Source organism: Acipenser ruthenus, chromosome 10 (genome assembly GCF_902713425.1).
Source record: "Acipenser ruthenus chromosome 10, fAciRut3.2 maternal haplotype, whole genome shotgun sequence".
Taxonomy (NCBI): Eukaryota; Metazoa; Chordata; class Actinopteri; order Acipenseriformes; family Acipenseridae; genus Acipenser; species Acipenser ruthenus.
Window position 1 is genome coordinate 15,283,074 of NC_081198.1, and position 17,239 is coordinate 15,300,312.

A 17,239-nucleotide genomic window follows, 5' to 3' on the forward strand; every position below is an offset into this window, starting at 1 on the left:
AGTATGCTGTTGGAAACATATGGCTGCTTTCTAAAGATCTCTATTAGCTTACTCATTTGTCTGTCTCCATAGCTGATAGCTTCTGCAAGAGGACTCCATCCCTGAGCATTTTTCACCTTTACAGGGGCGTTGTGGGCCAGGAGTAAATGGGCACACTCTGGAAAAAAGAAAGACAGCAGAAGATAGAGGTGATTGGCATTTAGAACTTTATAGCATCACACATTGTCGAACGAGGAAAAAAAAAAAAAAAAAAAACCTGCGTGAATTAACCTGACGAACCTTTGTAGGTTTAAAACTACCTTTGAATTCCTGGCTAGCGAATGAACCTTCGAACACAGCTTTACTTAAATGACAGGATTGATGAAACTAACATTTCATTCAAATGACGTAACAATATGACCTTTCAGCTCTGCCAGCCGCACCTACCTACTGCTGTACAGTATACATTTATATAAACAGTACAGTAGGTGCTGCTGGCATCGTTTTTTTGCTTCTTTTATTTGATTAAAATACTGTAGTATTCTGAATGCATTGCTTATCTGTCTGATAATTAACTAGGAGCATTTGTTGCTGACTGCACATCTAACAGTAATTTTATTTTGCTATTCTGTACAGACTTCAGTTCAAATTCTTTGTATTAACAATTAATTTGGAGAATGTTTAAAATCAGTAAAACAAAGGTTATTTCATTCTTTAACAGAGAAGACATTTTAATACCGTACACAGATTATACTCAAGATGGGATGTAAAAAACACCACTTACTGTATCCAGCTAAAGCATTCACACAGGATTGTGCTAAAATGATAAACAGTGATTCTAAAAAAGAGTATGTAAAGGAAAGCATGCCGAGACATCTTGCCATTTCAACAGGATCAAGGTAAATAGTGTGCAGTACTGGCTTTTTGTTCAGTAACACGTAGGATTAAAGCAAATCAATGCCATCGATTTATTTATTGTTTTTGCTACACTACAGTATATATCACACTAACAAACAATTTAAAATTTCCATTTAAAACAGCATATCAATTTGCCTGACAAATTATATTACCAAAACGATATGCCATATTCTTTTCTTTTCTTACAGTAAGTGCACAGAAATGTAAAGCACCTCAATACAACCAGCGTGTCACACATATGTCACTCTGCTCAGGGGAGACCATTACTTGCCAATGGGTCTATTAATAGCGGACACTGCTAAAAAGTAAGATTGTAAACTTTGAAGTCAGCACTCACAGTAGAGGACATGAAATGTGCTTACTAGGATATTACCACATGAAATAGCATACAGTATTTTACCAATCACTATTTTCAGTAAATAAAAGCCTGGTGCTACTGTACCTGGTTAGCTGAACTGAAAATAAGAGGGATTTTATTGCTTAATCTTGTCCAGTAGAATGTTCCAAGGCTAAGGCATCATGCACAAAAGTGGCATTTCAGTAACTTTGTAACATAGCAGTATTATAAAATAACGGCACATCTTGGACCCCTACCCCTTGAATAAAGCTTTGAACCAAAGGCCCTAAATTACATTTTCTGCATAAAAAATACTTTATTATATCTTAGTACAGGGTTAATAGGCAACCACCAATTGTTACTGTAGTCCCGGCATTTCACAATAGGGGAGGTACTGTACTGGACCATTTGGTTAAAAAAGCAATTTAGACTTGTTATTCTCCACATTTTAAACATTTAAAACAACCTAGCCGGCTTATACAGCTGTAACTTAAATGAAAAAAAATATGTTAGATCTATAGCAGGGGTTCCTAAACTTTCTTTCAAACTATCCGCAGGAAGTTCTCCTGACAATCAGCAGCCTTCTTCTGTATCCTGTAAAAGAACTGTTAGTGCAGGCATTGTATATAGATTATAAATGTAGTAAAAAGCAGACATTAAGATAGAACTGTAAGTGTTACAATCAATATATAGTAACCCCAAGCACCCAGCGAACATTACAGTATGTCAATTAAATGATGCCTGGGGAGTAATGCTTTGAGGTCAATTTGGGAGAGAACATTTCTGTATGTACTGTAGTCCCTCTGAAACCATCTTGCAGCCCAGTTTGGGAACCCTCGACCCACAACACAAAATAGAAATGTTAGACTCTAACATCCATCTGCATTTTCCACTAATGACAAATCTTTACATCTTTGTTGTGTGCCATTCATTTCAGTTGAATTGATCTAATTGCTAACTTAAATGGCTACCACTTGTGCAATGTACTGGACACAACAGAGGTTTACAGTTTGTCTGAATAACAACATTTATGAAGTGTAATATAGCTAAAAAAAAGGGTGTGTTTTAACAGAGTTAAAGTACATTTTACTTTTAGGGATTAGAATGAATTGATTCTTCAGAAGACAACTCAGTTCAGTAAGCGTAAGCCTGTGCATTCATATCATCATACAGGCTAATCAAGTCAGTAAGATCTTTCTAAATAACAACAAACATCCTGTTGTACAAGAATCCATCTGATCATCTGAACTTGGGAAATGGAATGTTTTAAAAACTGGGAGAGAATCGAGCACAGACCAGTGGCTCAGAATAAAATTATATATATCTGCCCAGCCAGAAGACCCCAGGATTATTAGCAAAATTACTGTATGACCCTTGGGGGCTGGTAAATACACCTTACTGTATGTACTACAGACTTTAAAAAGCAGCCTCTTTGTTCTCAGGATATAGATCTATAGTGGTTACAGCTTTTATAAATTCTCATTCAGATTAGCTATTTGTAATAGCTGCTCGGAAGCATTATTTCATCTTCCTTTCCTGTACCAGTTACATAAAATCTCCACTGTGTTATAAAATAAGTCTTAAATGCGTCAGCGGCGGGCTGTGGGAGATTAGCAGAGAATCCAAGATTTATCTGCTGTGCTCTATAAACAGTAAATGCACATAGTCCAACAGATTACTCATTAACAAAATTTAAAAATGTTTTACAGTGCTCAGTATGATAGATAACTGGCTCCACCACTGGTAGAATATTAATATTTTTACAGGATAAGAATGAGATTAAAAAAAACTGCAGTATACAGTTCTTATTGGAGCAACTATGTTTTTTAAAAATATTTTATTCCCCTTTTTCTATCAAATTTGATAGGCGCCTCACTGCTGCAACACTGATCAGGAGGACTGAAGATTAATGGGCGACCTTCGTTCCTGGGCTACTGAACCTGACCAGCCTCCACATGACCTTGTTGTAAACATGAGGTGGACTGTCCCCAGCAGATTTACTTGCCTGACCCATGGGAGCACAAAGGAATTACTCCCCAAGAGCCACCAGCTGAGATACAGACCAACAAGATTGCAACACAATACAAGTACAAATGTCCTTTTCTATAACACCAAGGCATGCCAGGGTGCGTCACAATCAAAATGTAAAAGATTCCCCATGACCTTGTGGTTAAATCTGCTCCAGCTATTAAAAAGCCCACTGAAACAGATACAGGGAAGGCCTTTTTTTTTTTTTTGTGGGGGGGTGGCGGGGGTTGATGGGGAACTGTGTGAAACATTGTGTGTGTGTTGTGTAACATGAAAAATAGAGTGTTTTTTTTGTTTTGTTTTTAAAAATCGGTAAAATGGCTTGAAAAAAAAAAAAGGTTAGTTTACTGCTCCATGTGGGAGTTAGATTTTTCTTTTATTTCTGTAAATAATAAAAATGGCAAGAAAGTGCTTTCAAAATTTAATTTACGTGCCTGGGTCTGTTAACAAGGGACAAATGAACCTTAAAAAATCAGTAAAACCCTTCACTAATATATATAATATTAATAAATTATTAATAATAATATAACTTGTACGCAAATCGGTTTAGGAGACAAGACACTTGTTTGGAGACAGTAATGGAGGTAAAACAGGACGTCGTTGGGACAAAGCAGAAGTCTGGTACACAGTTCCAGTTCTCATACAAGGTGGGTTATTACAGGCAATAGTGTCCTCGAAACAGTCCAGGGTCATACACGGCAAATCAATAGTTTTCTCAATATATTATACGGCTTTCCAACCTCGCTCCACGCCAACTCCACACTCACCAACCTGAGCTAAGAGTCAGACTCGTTTTAAATAGGTGAATCACACCCATGTGCTCCTAACAGGTGCGTTGACCACACCCTGCCATCCCACAAAGGCTTCTGGGTAATGCAGTCCCTACGAGCGGCCATTTTGTGGATTGTAGTCAATTTTGGGTTGGCCATTTTGTGGCTGGACACAATCCCCTTAATCTCTGTCCTCCTATACTTCCCCTCAATCACCCTACCCTTGGGTCTGCCAGAAATTATATATAATTATATTATATTATATTATATTATATTATATTATATATATATATATATATATATATATATATATATATATATATATATATATATATATATATATATATTTATTACACACACATATAGAGATAGAGAGATTTTTGCTAGTTTGAGTTTTTACAAAGCATCACCTCTAGAGTTCCTATTTAAGCTTCCCTAATAGTGGTGGATGGGATTGTTCCTACATGCAAGTACACATTTCTAACTATATTTACTGCACAGGACACAATGATGAATGGATCTGAAACAAACCAGAAAGATGTACAAAGGTAGGTAAGACATACCCTTAAATTGTACACTGGTTTACAATATATCCCTGTTATCAGGCTAAAAAAAATAGACACTGGTGAATCAATGCAGTTTGATGAGAAATATCCAGAGCCCATCAATAGTTTATTGCTTGTCATACCAATTTAAATAATCTCTCCACTACCCTTCGTTCACTAAGTAGGTGTTCTCATAAATTTAAAAATGGCAAACCCAAATTGTAAATAATGTATTACAAGGGAAAACAGCAAATATTTCATATTAGGCCTTTTAGCCCTGGAACTGGGATGGTATAAACCCCCTCCCCACAACTTAATTCAAACCAGATCGATTCTGCTTCTGTTTGCAAAAAGCTTGCTTTATGATTACTTATTTTACCAAATAGATCAATTTTAATCTTGCAACCCAGCTACACTGATTAATGGCCACAGAATCAGTGGGAATTTCTAAATGGTTTTTGAAGGGTGAAGCTTTGATTTCCTACAGTATCCTGCTTTCTCAAAATTCACAACACTGCGTTAATGACACAATGCGATTACGTTTCTCTTGACAAATCTTGACGTCAAGGCCACCTGTATGAAGCTGTCAAATTTCTCAAAATTCACATTAATCAACATAATACTAAATAATTTAAAGAAAAGAAACGTGTGCCAAAATACAGGGGAAAAGGTGACCTTGCCAGAAGGGCTTTGATTTGACGTACTGGGTCTGCAAGGTGTTTCATTTGTTCTAGAGTGTCACGTGACCATTCCTTCACGAGAAATCTCTAATTCCTTTAGAGAAGCTGGGGGTGGAAATTTGAAGCAATGTCTCTTCTCTAGAATGACCCAGTCAGAACATTTGAGAGTTTCTAGTGAACTTGCCTTGTATATGGAAGCAACTGCCAAACGAGTGCCTACTATCAAAGTCTGTCAGACCTGCCATCTTCACCATGGAACAGGAAGATTCAGCTGTTATATTTTACAGAATGCATTGACCAATCGATTTGCAGGTAGTATTCCTGCTATGTCAGGCAATGTCCATTACTTAGAATCATTTAGAAACCTGGGATTTGTATGTAGAACTAGTCAATCTTTGTGGATACAACACCACAGAGGCAACACAGACAAGGATAGAATCATTTAAAAATACAGATGTTGACATTAATAACTTAACAGTTCCTGCAAAATGTTATTGGTTCTTCTTTGTATAAATGTTATATCATTTTTTTGTTTTTTAAATACCTTGGACTTAGAGTACTGCAGAGATTGAGTATTTCCTAAAACCACAGATTATAGGAAAAAGTAACTTGTAAAAGTGCATTTAAATATTAAATGTGATGAAGACTATAAAAGACATCACACAAAATTCTGTTTTGGTTATGTTAATATTTGGCTTGCTCTAATTTTTACAAAGCCAATAATACAAGAGACAGATTTGTCTGTTCTTAAAAAGGTACAATTCACTAAACAAACAGTAGACCAAAGTAGTACAAACAGTAGAATCAGTAAAACCTAACTACATGTATCATCATAAGTGTTGTATATAAATTAATGTGAAAAGCAGGTTTAAAAAACACAGAAAAGGGTCAAAACAATGTTAACAAAAACAAAGCATCACATCGTGAAAGAGGAATGACCAGGAGAGTGGCAGTGAAATGGTTAATATATTAATGGTCAACATCCTTAATAGAACTTGACTGAGAAAATACAGCTGTGTATCTCTGTGGCAATGTGCCCCGCCCCTGTGTGCATATTATGTGTTGTATGTTGCGTGTGTGTGTTAATGTTGGTGTATAGTCATTGGTACACGGGATATAAACGGGTCTGTGTTTCACGTGTATTTAAAAAGTGTAGATTTGTATTTAGGCACGAGGAGGGCACAAATCACTTCACGTGCTGGTTAAATGTAATATGTAAGCACAGGGTTGCACAGAATTAATTCACGTGCTGGGATTCAAGTGAATAATTAATTAGTAATTGAATCCCAGCACAACAGTATATATAGATGCACATTTCTTTCACTCAGGGTTGGGTGTTCGGTGAGTGGAGAACAGGATTGGAGACGGAGGTAAAAGTGAAAGAAAGAGTAAATAATAAGTGTTTTCACTCACTGTGTTTGTTCGTCTGTCTGTTTAAGTGTTTAGTACATTTTGTTTGTCTATTTATTTTGGCGCAAGTGCCGTGTCCTGTGTTTTTGTGTTCCAACCTTTTATTTTCTGTTCTGTTTATTAAATGCTGAGCGAACGCATTCGCTCAGCTTCACCAAACCCCACATCTCTGTCTGTTTATTTCCTGCTTCTGGTCTGACGCCACCCACTCCGGCCGTCTTTGTGACACGTGGTGTCCTGCGTGGGATCTACAGCGCCGCCAGGACTCAGGCCAGAGCAGGAACCGCATTTTTGGATTAAAAAAAAAAAAAGAGGAAAATGGCAGAAGACGCCATCAAAGTGCGGGACTGGATCCTGGAAAATGCTGGGCTGGAGGCCCAGTCTATACCAGTAGCCGTCCGGTTCCTGCGCTTGATGGACAGAGAGCGATGGGAGGCGTATGCGAGGGAACAGACCGTAAGCACCTGGGAGGAAGGTGTGGAGTTGGTCCTCAGCTACCTGGAGGCGGTCATAACTACAACAGCCCAGGTAGCAGGTCCACCAGCAGAGGAAGAATGCCTGCTGTCCCCGTCTTCACCAGCAGAGGAAGAATGCCTGCTGGTTTTGCCTCCACAGCCCAAGCGGGAGGAGCCAGAGCGTCCACAGCCCGAGCGGGAGGAGCCAGAGCGTCCACAGCCCGAGCGGGAGGAGCCAGAGCGTCCACAGCCCGAGCGGGAGGAGCCAGAGCGTCCACAGCCCGAGCGGGAGGAGCCCGAGCGTCCAACGCCTAAGCGGGAGGAGCCCGAACGTCCTACGCCTGAGTGGGAGGAGCCCGAACATCCTACGCCTGAGTGGGAGGAGCCCGAACGTCCTACGCCTGAGTGGGAGGAGCCCGAACGTCCTACGCCTGAGTGGGAGGAGCCCGAACGTCCTACGCCTGAGTGGGAGGAGCCCGAACGTCCTACGCCTGAGTGGGAGGAGCCCGAACGTCCTACGCCTGAGTGGGAGGAGCCCGAACGTCCACAGCCCAAGAGGGGGGAGTCGGTGCGTCCACAGCCCAAAAGGGAGGAGTCGGTGCGTCCACAGCCCAAAAGGGAGGAGTCGGTGCGTCCACAGCCCGAAGAGAGGGAAGTCGGGCTTACACAGCCCTAGGACTCAAGCTGCCAGCAGAGGGAGAATACCTGCTGGTTCCACCTCCACCAGCAGAAGAACAATGCCTGCTGTCCCCATCTACACCAGCAGAGGAAGCATGCCTGTTGGTGCACCTGCTGCTGCCATCCCGAGAGCTAAAGGGGGAGGAGCCATCGCTGCCGTCCCAAGAGCCAGAAGGGGAGGAATTACAGGCTCAACCCCCTGAATTTTTCTGGGGGGGAGAAGGGCAGGATGCTGGTGTCCCCCAGCAGCCTCCATTTATGCTGCTGAAGGGAGCACGGCGCACACCAGCCCAGCCGCCACAGCAGAGGGAGCCAGCACCGCCACAGCCTCCCTCTGAGTGGCCAGCATCAGCCCCATGGCCTCTGCCTCCACCGCAAGGAGCAGAGCAGCAGGAGCTGCCTCTGCCTCCGCCACCTCCACCGCTTCCTCCACTAGGAGCAGAGGAGCAGGAGCTGCCTCTGCCTCCACCACCGCCAGGAGCAGAGGAGCAGGAGCTGCCTCTGCCACCACCACCGCCAGGAGCAGAGGAGCAGGAGCTGCCTCTGCCTCCGCCACTGCCAGAAGCAGAACAGCAGGAGCTGTCTCTGCTTCCCGTACCTCCACCACAGGGAGTACGGTGGCCGGAGCCCCAGAAAGGGGAGCCGTCGGCCACGAAGAAGGGGGAGGAGGTCTGGAAGATACTGTGGCCGGAGCCCCTGAAGAGGGAGCTACCGGCTACAAAGACAGGGGGAGAGGTCAGGAGATCACTTTCCCCAGCAGCAATTTCGCTGCAGGAGTGGACCAGCATGCTGTCAGCCATGCCACTACCGGCAGGGGTGCTGACAGCATGGCCAGCCATGGGCCCACTGAAGCCTCCCTTCCCAGCCCGAGACTTTGTCCTGGACTGCTGGATTTTTAAGGGGGGTGGTGGCCGTTGAGGCCATGTGTGCTTTGCACAGGGGGGGGGTATATGTGGCAATGTGCCCCGCCACTGTGTGCATATTATGTGTTGTATGTTGCGTGCGTGTGTTAATGTTGGTGTATAGTCATTGGTACACGGGATATAAACGGGTCTGTGTTTCACGTGTATTTAAAAAGTGTAGATTTGTATTTAGGCACGAGGAGGGCACAAATCACTTCACGTGCTCGTTAAATGTAATATGTAAGCACGGGGTTGCACAGAATTAATTCACGTGCTGGGATTCAAGTGAATAATTAATTAGTAATTGAATCCCAGCACAACAGTATATATAGATGCACATTTCTTTCACTCAGGGTTTGGTGTTCGGTGAGTGGAGAACGGGATTGGAGACGGAGGTAAAAGTGAAAGAAAGAGTAAATAATAAGTGTTTTCACTCACCGTGTTTGTTCGTCTGTCTGTTTAAGTGTTTAGTACGTTTTGTTTGTCTATTTATTTTGGCGCAAGTGCCGTGTCCTGTGTTTTTGTGTTCCAACCTTTTATTTTCTGTTCTGTTTAATTAAATGCTGAGCGAAAGCATTCGCTCAGCTTCACCAAACCCCACATCTCTGTCTGTTTATTTCCTGCTTCTGGTCTGACGCCACCCACTCCGGCCGTCTTTGTGACAATCTCATATGTAATATACTTTGAAATGGCTTCATAGCAATACAATACAACAAAATGGCATTATGTTGCTAACAATTTGGAAGAATACAGATGTTGAAAGTGTCCATAAAAACCCATTATAGGTCTAAGTACCATTAGCATGCGAGTTTGAGCTTGTTAAATTCCTAAATACTAACGCAATGAGCCAACTTACCTTTGTGACCCATCATTACAGCAAGGTGTAAAGGTGTGTTTCCTAAAGAGAAAAAAAAACAGCAGCATTTTAGTCATAAAAGTACAGTTCAGTAAAATAAAGTCTGAATACATGTATGGGGATGCAACCTTATTATACAGTAGTTTATTTTCACACGTCACACCCTCCAGCTGCTACAATTTAAACAAGTAAATATCTGCTTTTAAACGACGATGCCGTGTTTTGGATGACATGAACAATTATTGTAGATGTGTTTGCTATTTCGTTTTGTTCTTGTGGGTGCAACTGAACACACAAAGAGCAGTTTACTGTAAGCCTAGTTTTAAATGTTTTCCTACATCTAACTGGTTGTACATCTGCTGTAAATATTGTCTCTTTACGGATCATTTGTTTTACATACTGTATGTTGTTTTATGCTCATAGTAGCTCTTTCTGTGATGTTTTTAGCTCCAAAGATTCCAAATGTTAGTTTAAATGTGTTTAATCCTACAGTTTAAACTTTAAAGCGAATACCCACAGTAACCATGTTACTATTCTCTCTGTAAATTGGAGGAATGGCTGAAGAAACAGTTAACCGAATTGCCAATGGATCTTAAAATGTACTCTTACAACAGATTACCATGTAGTTCTTTCAGACACACAACATGGGGATCAAAATGACAGCTGCTGCTTACTGCAGAGGACGAGAGAGAGAGAGAGAGAGAGAGAGAGAGAGAGAGACTGACCCTCAGGACTGCATGAGTGAGTCACAGGCTGCACACAGGAACCTTTTGAGATTCCCAGCAATGCTTAGCCTGCTCTACAATGTATATCAATGCTCTGCATACTCATGAGCAATCCTCTCTTCCAAGAGCTACATTAATCACTGATAGGATTGTCTGCTGCAAGAAGGGACAGGGAATTTCATCCAGCCCAGACATCACAAGAAACCTTGATGAAAAAATGATAAATGTGGATTTGTTGTATTCCCACAAGAAAAAAAATAATTAAGAAAAAACACCAAAATGCATTTTTGTTGAAGAGGTTGGTATGACAGGGACATGCTATATTTGTACTTTATAGGATTTATTTCATCACAAAGATGACATCAAAGGCAATACGTCTGGAAAAAAGCCTCCTCTAAGGATCAGAGATGTATTAAAATAAAACCACACTGACATGCGGCCATCTATAGCTTACAGTAACTCACTTGAGTGTATACAGGGAATAACTGAAGTAGCAGCACCTGGTTACAGAGGGAATATTAACACATGACAAGCATTATTAAACCAGGGCTTGAATTTTATTTTTGTGTGCTGGGGGGGATTCCAAAATTTTAGGGGGAATTGCAAAAAAAAGGCACTTTTGCATATAAAAAACTATATATATTTTACAGCATCATCATTCACACTGGTGTTGCTTTAAAATAAGCTGCTTTAGGAGACCTAACAGCTGTTCACCACTGTGAGATAGAGCACTCTCCATTGCTTTTGCCATTGCCTAACGTGAAGTTTTTGCATGCAGCAGAAGAAAAAGGTGCTTTTCTTCTTAACCAGCACTCCATTTCTTTTTTCTTTTTTTTAACTCTTTACACTCAGCCCTATTTCCTTCTAAGCTTTCCAACGATACCACCCTTTCAGTCTAGCTGCTACAATGACCGAGCAATAGACTCAAAACGAAACCCAAGCTGTTCACTCTGTCACATGATGAGAGGCTTAACTTCAGCAGTCGTAGTTCCGGCTAGGAATACTGCATACACACACACTGAATATGTCTTTAGAAAGCCCATAATCTGTACTTTTAAACAAGCCAGGTAGGTGGCTTTTACGGTGCCTGAGTAATATGTGCGTAACCTTTAGTACACTGATGCCCCAAAATGAATGGGGTTGAGTTTTAAGAGTTAAAGCGAAAGTCACTACTTGCAAAACAACACCTAGATAGACTTAATATCGTCTTTTCAAAACGGTTTACTTACTGCAGTGTACTGAGTTTGTAAAATGCTTAAAGATAGTGGCCTGGAACCACCTACGAGAGAATAAAGTCTCGCGGCACTTCAAATATCCAGAACTACTTTTATTTATTTATTTATTTATTTATTTATTGTAACCAGAACTAAGCAGATTGTGGCTCACAGTGCTTTCGTCACCGACACTCACTTCCTTAGAGCCTGTTGTAGCGTTTCAGGCATTCTAAATTGGGTGAAAAATACAGTAGCTTGGTGTCTTCAAATATCTCTGCAGGATTTTCCTGCACTGAAAGTTGCAGATATGCAGGAGCAACTTGGAAAATGTGTGATTCCCGCAATCCCGCACTGAAATTCAAGCCCTGTTATACACAAGCCAAAGGCAATGGCCAAGTGACAGGTAATCATTCCTGAGGTCATGCTTCCCAATTTGTTCATCTAAGCACTGCTTCCAATATTAAATGTTTATGGTTCCTTCTATTTATGCAATATTAGAAAACAGAGAGGCAGCAGGAACTTTAAAGAAAATGAGATGTGCTGTGCTTGAACTGATCCATGGCAGAGAAGTTGTGTCTAACTCATGACACAAGTTGCATTAGGGTATAGTAATTGCGTGGTTGGTTTTGGGTGGATTTGTGCTGTTGATACATAATAAATGAATGGCCATCTGTGCTCTAACGACCTTGAGGGTTGTATAAAGTACATCATGGTAAACTACACAAGCAGACAGGATACAAAGATGGCTGCAGTGGCCATAGACATTGCTATCCGTTTTACCTGCTTTAATGAATCTCAAGAGCAGGAAAGCCTTCGAGGCGGGTGAGTTGTTGGGACATTGATAACAGGAACACTAAACTCTGGAAAAGCCTAAAGCTTTTCCCTTGTTTGACAGACACTTTAAGACCTAGCATTCAAGGCTGTACTTTGATGCTATCGTCATCATCTGAGACTATTTCTGCTGGATTTAATAATGTACAATGTGTTTCGACTGTGTTAGAAGAGTCCAGAGAAAATAAAAATGTGGGCTGAACACAGACAAGAGATAGACAACGCCCCTAATCTTCCTAGTCTGCACCAGTTCAAACTATACTTCAGTTTAAGAAAATGTTAAACTTCTGTTCAAGTGCTTCTTACTGTAGCTTTGCCCTTATTTGTCTCCATCTGTCGGGAACTAATACAGACAGCGCTTATGTTCCAGTACAGAATAAAAAAATAAATGTTCCTCCAGTGCACTACTGTAGTTTCTAACAAAGATGCCTGTGTCTTGTCTGATTGCTTTTCAACATCCACCATTGTTCTCTCTAGATAGACTATAGGAGAACTCTTAAAGGCATATGGCACTGAGCTGCATTGTTCTCTGTCTCTGCTACGGTAGACAGACATCCGAGTCCAATGCGTTGCACGTACAGTAATACAGTTCCACACGCATGTAATGAAGTGGGACCAAATAATCAGGAGTATCAGGTCTTTATTTCTAAAGTTATCCATCGATATTGGCTCGCCTTACCAAGTGGCATCAGCGGAATACCAACTAAACCCACCTTTAATACATGTTACAGTTGCAATGTGTTCTATTTCCAAGAAAGAGGATAATCCAGAATGTGAGAAGTTGTGATGAAGTTACTTTGATTCAAGGTTTTGTCCTGCAGGTAACATGCTTCTCCTGTTTATATAACAACTCTGTTACCCCTTAGTTTCTGAACTTTATTTGGGAATCTAAAGGCAGTTTAAAACTCTTCATTGACTCTTACTACAAATAAAAGGGCTGCTTCTGCTTCTGCTTGCTTCCTTACTAGAGCTCAAAACCTGCAGCTACCTACGTACTGTATTTACAGGGGGCAGAGTGAAGTTACTGTACCTTCTGTAAATGTGATAAAAAAAGTGCTATAAGTACCACTGTACAAAACAGTCAGGAGGGAAACCTGGGTTCTAAGACCACTCCCCTTAGCGTCCAAATAGTATATTTTAAAGACAGACCTACACTACTATCTCTATATATGCAAACTGTACATCTATCCTGGGTTTTGCTTGTTGTTTACAAATGCTTTGAAGTACTCAAAGTGACACTTTGCCAAAGATAAGTCTAATTAAACACACACATGATTACTAGTTGCTGCTGGACATTAAATAGCTGACCACTTAAATGTGTTATTTATATAATAAGCATTTTACTGCAGTTTGTCGATCACTCTTCCTACAGTAATTCGCTTTTTAGTTCATTACATTTCTGGAGTATTCGCTATTTGAGCTCATTTTCATATTTGGCTTAATCTGGGCATACAGTAGCAGCACCCTAGAGAACTGACATGTTCCCAAAACACAGTCTGATCGACTTGTTTAATAAGGCACGGATGTTTCCAGCAGTAAGCATTAAAGTGCAGTTATGTTTGTAAAATAATAAAGACCTCATTATGGTTATCATTATGATTTTTTTTTTTTTTTTTTTTTTTTTTTTACTGATGACGCATTTAAAAAGATTATTGTTATTAAGTGAGTCAATAAATCACCCCAGGAGGAAAACACCAGCAGGACTGGAGGTAGAGAGCGGTTGTATTAGGATCCACCACTGTTTAGATCATTTAAATATTACAATACAAAAACATGCATTACAAAATAAAAAAAACAATATACTGGTGAATCACTGGACAGGCCATGCACAAAGCTACCTTTACTGGCACTGAAAAAGTTACCAGCGAGACAAATCCAAAAATTGTCAACAAGGAATCCAGATGGACTATAGTTTTTGATTTTTTTTTTTTTTTTGTAATTATTATTATTATTACTATTATTATAATTAATTTACGCATTCCATGCTGAAAGCATTATTGAAATGCCCTGTTCTTTAATTTTCCAAGTGGAAGAGATGGGGTGCAAACTGGCAATTATTCAATATGGAGGCAGACTTGTTACATGTCTGCAAGTTTAGTATGCTGCAACCCATGATGGAACCAACTGAATTAATTTGTGCAGCACAACTGAATGTCTTTCTTGTAAACATGATTGGTTTTACAAGGATGAAAAACGCTGTAATATGTAACTATAAATCCTGGTGACCTCATACTGTATAGCACCTCTCCCTATTCCTAAGTGCACTATACAGTCAGATCTACATCCAGAATATAATGAGGTACTGTAAAGCAATGTGATCTTCCAGTAACAGAAGCTTGACCATGGAAATCAAATCAGCTTTTAGAGAACACATTATCAAATCAGTTTTTTTTTTTTACAATATATTCACACCCATGTTCAGCCTATATGTATTTTTTTCTGCAGTCAATCAGAGATTTAAAGCCTGCCTCTCATGTTCTTTACATTGGACGCTCATCAGCACATGTTGGAGATCGAGTTCTGCTAGGGTCTGATACAGAGTCCCAATTGAAATTGATTTGATCTCGATTTGCATCTGATGGAAATGAACATGTCCGATTTCAAATCACTTTAATCCCAGTGGCAGATGGAAACGCAGCATTAGATAAATTGCTGTTAGCTTAGTAGGCAGTCAGCTTGTTCCTGGGATGATTTTAGATTTGCATCCTGCTTACCAAAGATTGGACACACACCACCTGTCAACAACCCAGCATGAGGGCACCAAATGTCAACCAAGAGTTGTACCTCCTGATCTAAGACCAATAGCAGTTCATGGGCCTTGACCTAAAACATCACTATCTCACCCTCCAAAACAAACCTGAATTCATGGACAATAAACAAGTTATTTCCATAAGGCCAAACTGCCGTACTGCTACTGCAGTCTTCCTTGGCAGCATTAAGATATATTTTTTCCAAACTGATACAAAAATGTGATAGAGCCTTTTCAGGGCATTTCCACCGTGGCCTATATCACGTTCTTTTACTTTAACACAAGGAATAGTAATACAGTATTAATCAAGGTGCTTTTAAGTTTGGTTTATTGTTGAATGCTTTAGGCTATAGGGCCCAAGGAAACTAAACTGTCTGCATCTGATCAAAGTCATTTTGATCTGACCATAATTTCTGTTTCCCAGAAGCTATAAATTATGATATAATGGGGTTGTCAGAAACCGAACAAGAGCATACAGCATTTTCTTTAATGCAATCAGACTCCTACAACTCAGTATGGTCAGTCTAAATGTAGTAAAAGCAAGATTTCTGAGCAGGCTAATGGATCCGGCTGCTAACATACAATCAGGAGAGATAAAAAACTAATACCCAATGGAATGGACATTGCTTAAGAAGCAGTACATTCTCTTTCTAGAGAACATCACTTGAATCCAGGTTTTTTCAAAATAGTAAATTAAAAGTAAGATGCATATATACACAAAAAAATAATGAAATTCACAATCGTGACCCAGAAATAATAACACACTGAACATCTCTGTGGAGGACACATGGCATCAGTAGCTGACTCAGTAATTGATTGAGCGCAGAAAGCAACTACAATGATGTACATGCCCAGTGTGTCCCGTCACCTTTCACTGGTGGGTGAGGGTTGACACATCTTCCTTGTAATACATACATAGTCAAACCCATCAGAGCCGGAAAGAAAAAAAAAAAAAAGTCACCAAAGTAATAAATACATTACGCAAGTAAAATATACAGCATAGTGCAAACACTAAACTAGGCAAGTTGCACAACAAGTTTGCATCCAACACTTTCTTTGTTTAACTGTCCGATGTACTTATAGATACTCACCATGCATATCCTTCAGAGCTATACTGTGGGTCCTGATTAGTGATGACAACCTCCGCACATCTCCCTGGAACACACATTCGTGCACCGGGAAGTCCACCACGTTCCTGATGATCGGGTTTTTATTGCTGTCATCAACAGTCTCAATTGTTGTATTAGTATTGGTATTGGTGTTTGCATTGATCTGCGATTGCTGCTGTTGTACCGACGGAGATTTGATCAGCTTATGATTGGTAAAGATCTTACTGGCTTTGCTCTTAGTCCTTGTGGTCGAAGTGAATGTCCCAGTCGCGGCTTCCTCGTCGGGTTCTAAGAACTCCTCATCTTTGCTGGGTTTGTGATCTTTGCGTAAAGAGCGGATCTTTTCACCGGTCATTTTTTATAATTAAAAAAATAAGAACAACAAGGTCGATAGTGGAAGTGACAAAGGAATTGATTAAAGTTGCTGTCGCTTGCTGTGGTGATGTTTCTCGGACTGCACAATGCAACATGAATTATACAGACCGCACAGCATGAAAACATTGACTCTCCAGGTTGTAACATACGGCTACCGAAACAGAAGAGGTACGAATTAATGAAAAAGAAAATGACAAAAACAAAACCGCTAAACTTGTCTTTTTCCCGCGTAACTTAAAGTAAAACGTTCATTCCATATTATCTCCAAGGTAGTATTCTCTCTCACTGCCTACACTTGGGAAAAATCTGCCTTTTTCCGCTTCTGATCTCGCGAGATAATGAAAATCAAAATACCATAGATTAGGCGGTTAGATATCGCGAGGCTTGATTTGGTTGTGAATTGTGTCCCTCTAGCGTTGATGTTGCGTTATGGATAAAGATTTTTTTTTTTCTATACCAATTTTTGAAGCGGTAGATACAATATCTTTTTTTTTTGTTAAAATATGATAATTGAGCGTGCAAAAATAAGTTGTTTTTAAAGACTGTAAAGTTATTTAACAATGGGCCTAAGTTTTGACAATGCAAATAGTTCAGTTTTTCCAAAATAAAATGTTTTTACAAACCCGTGTGTTTTTCAGTACCAAAGTTATAAATACTGCATTAATTTGCTCAATCTTG

At 40.2% G+C, this 17,239-nt stretch overlaps 1 protein-coding gene and 1 long non-coding RNA gene across 2 annotated transcripts in view; one reads left to right on the forward strand and one right to left on the reverse strand.

Moving 5' to 3' along the window:
- Window positions 1-16,898, reverse strand: part of LOC117400201 (ankyrin repeat domain-containing protein 13C-A) — a 45,154-nt gene extending 28,256 nt beyond the window's left edge. The window contains exons 1-3 of the mRNA XM_059031862.1: window positions 16,169-16,898; window positions 9,559-9,600; window positions 53-157 (exon numbers count right to left, since the gene is read on the reverse strand). Coding sequence (XP_058887845.1) covers window positions 53-157; window positions 9,559-9,600; window positions 16,169-16,541 — 520 coding nt within the window. The 5' untranslated portion in view covers window positions 16,542-16,898. The remainder of the gene's footprint in view (window positions 1-52; window positions 158-9,558; window positions 9,601-16,168) is intronic.
- Window positions 95-3,442, forward strand: LOC117400206 (uncharacterized). The gene is made up of 2 exons (XR_004544189.3): window positions 95-188; window positions 3,102-3,442. It is a non-coding gene; the product is annotated as an uncharacterized LOC117400206 (long non-coding RNA).
- Window positions 16,899-17,239: the final 341 nt, after the last annotated feature.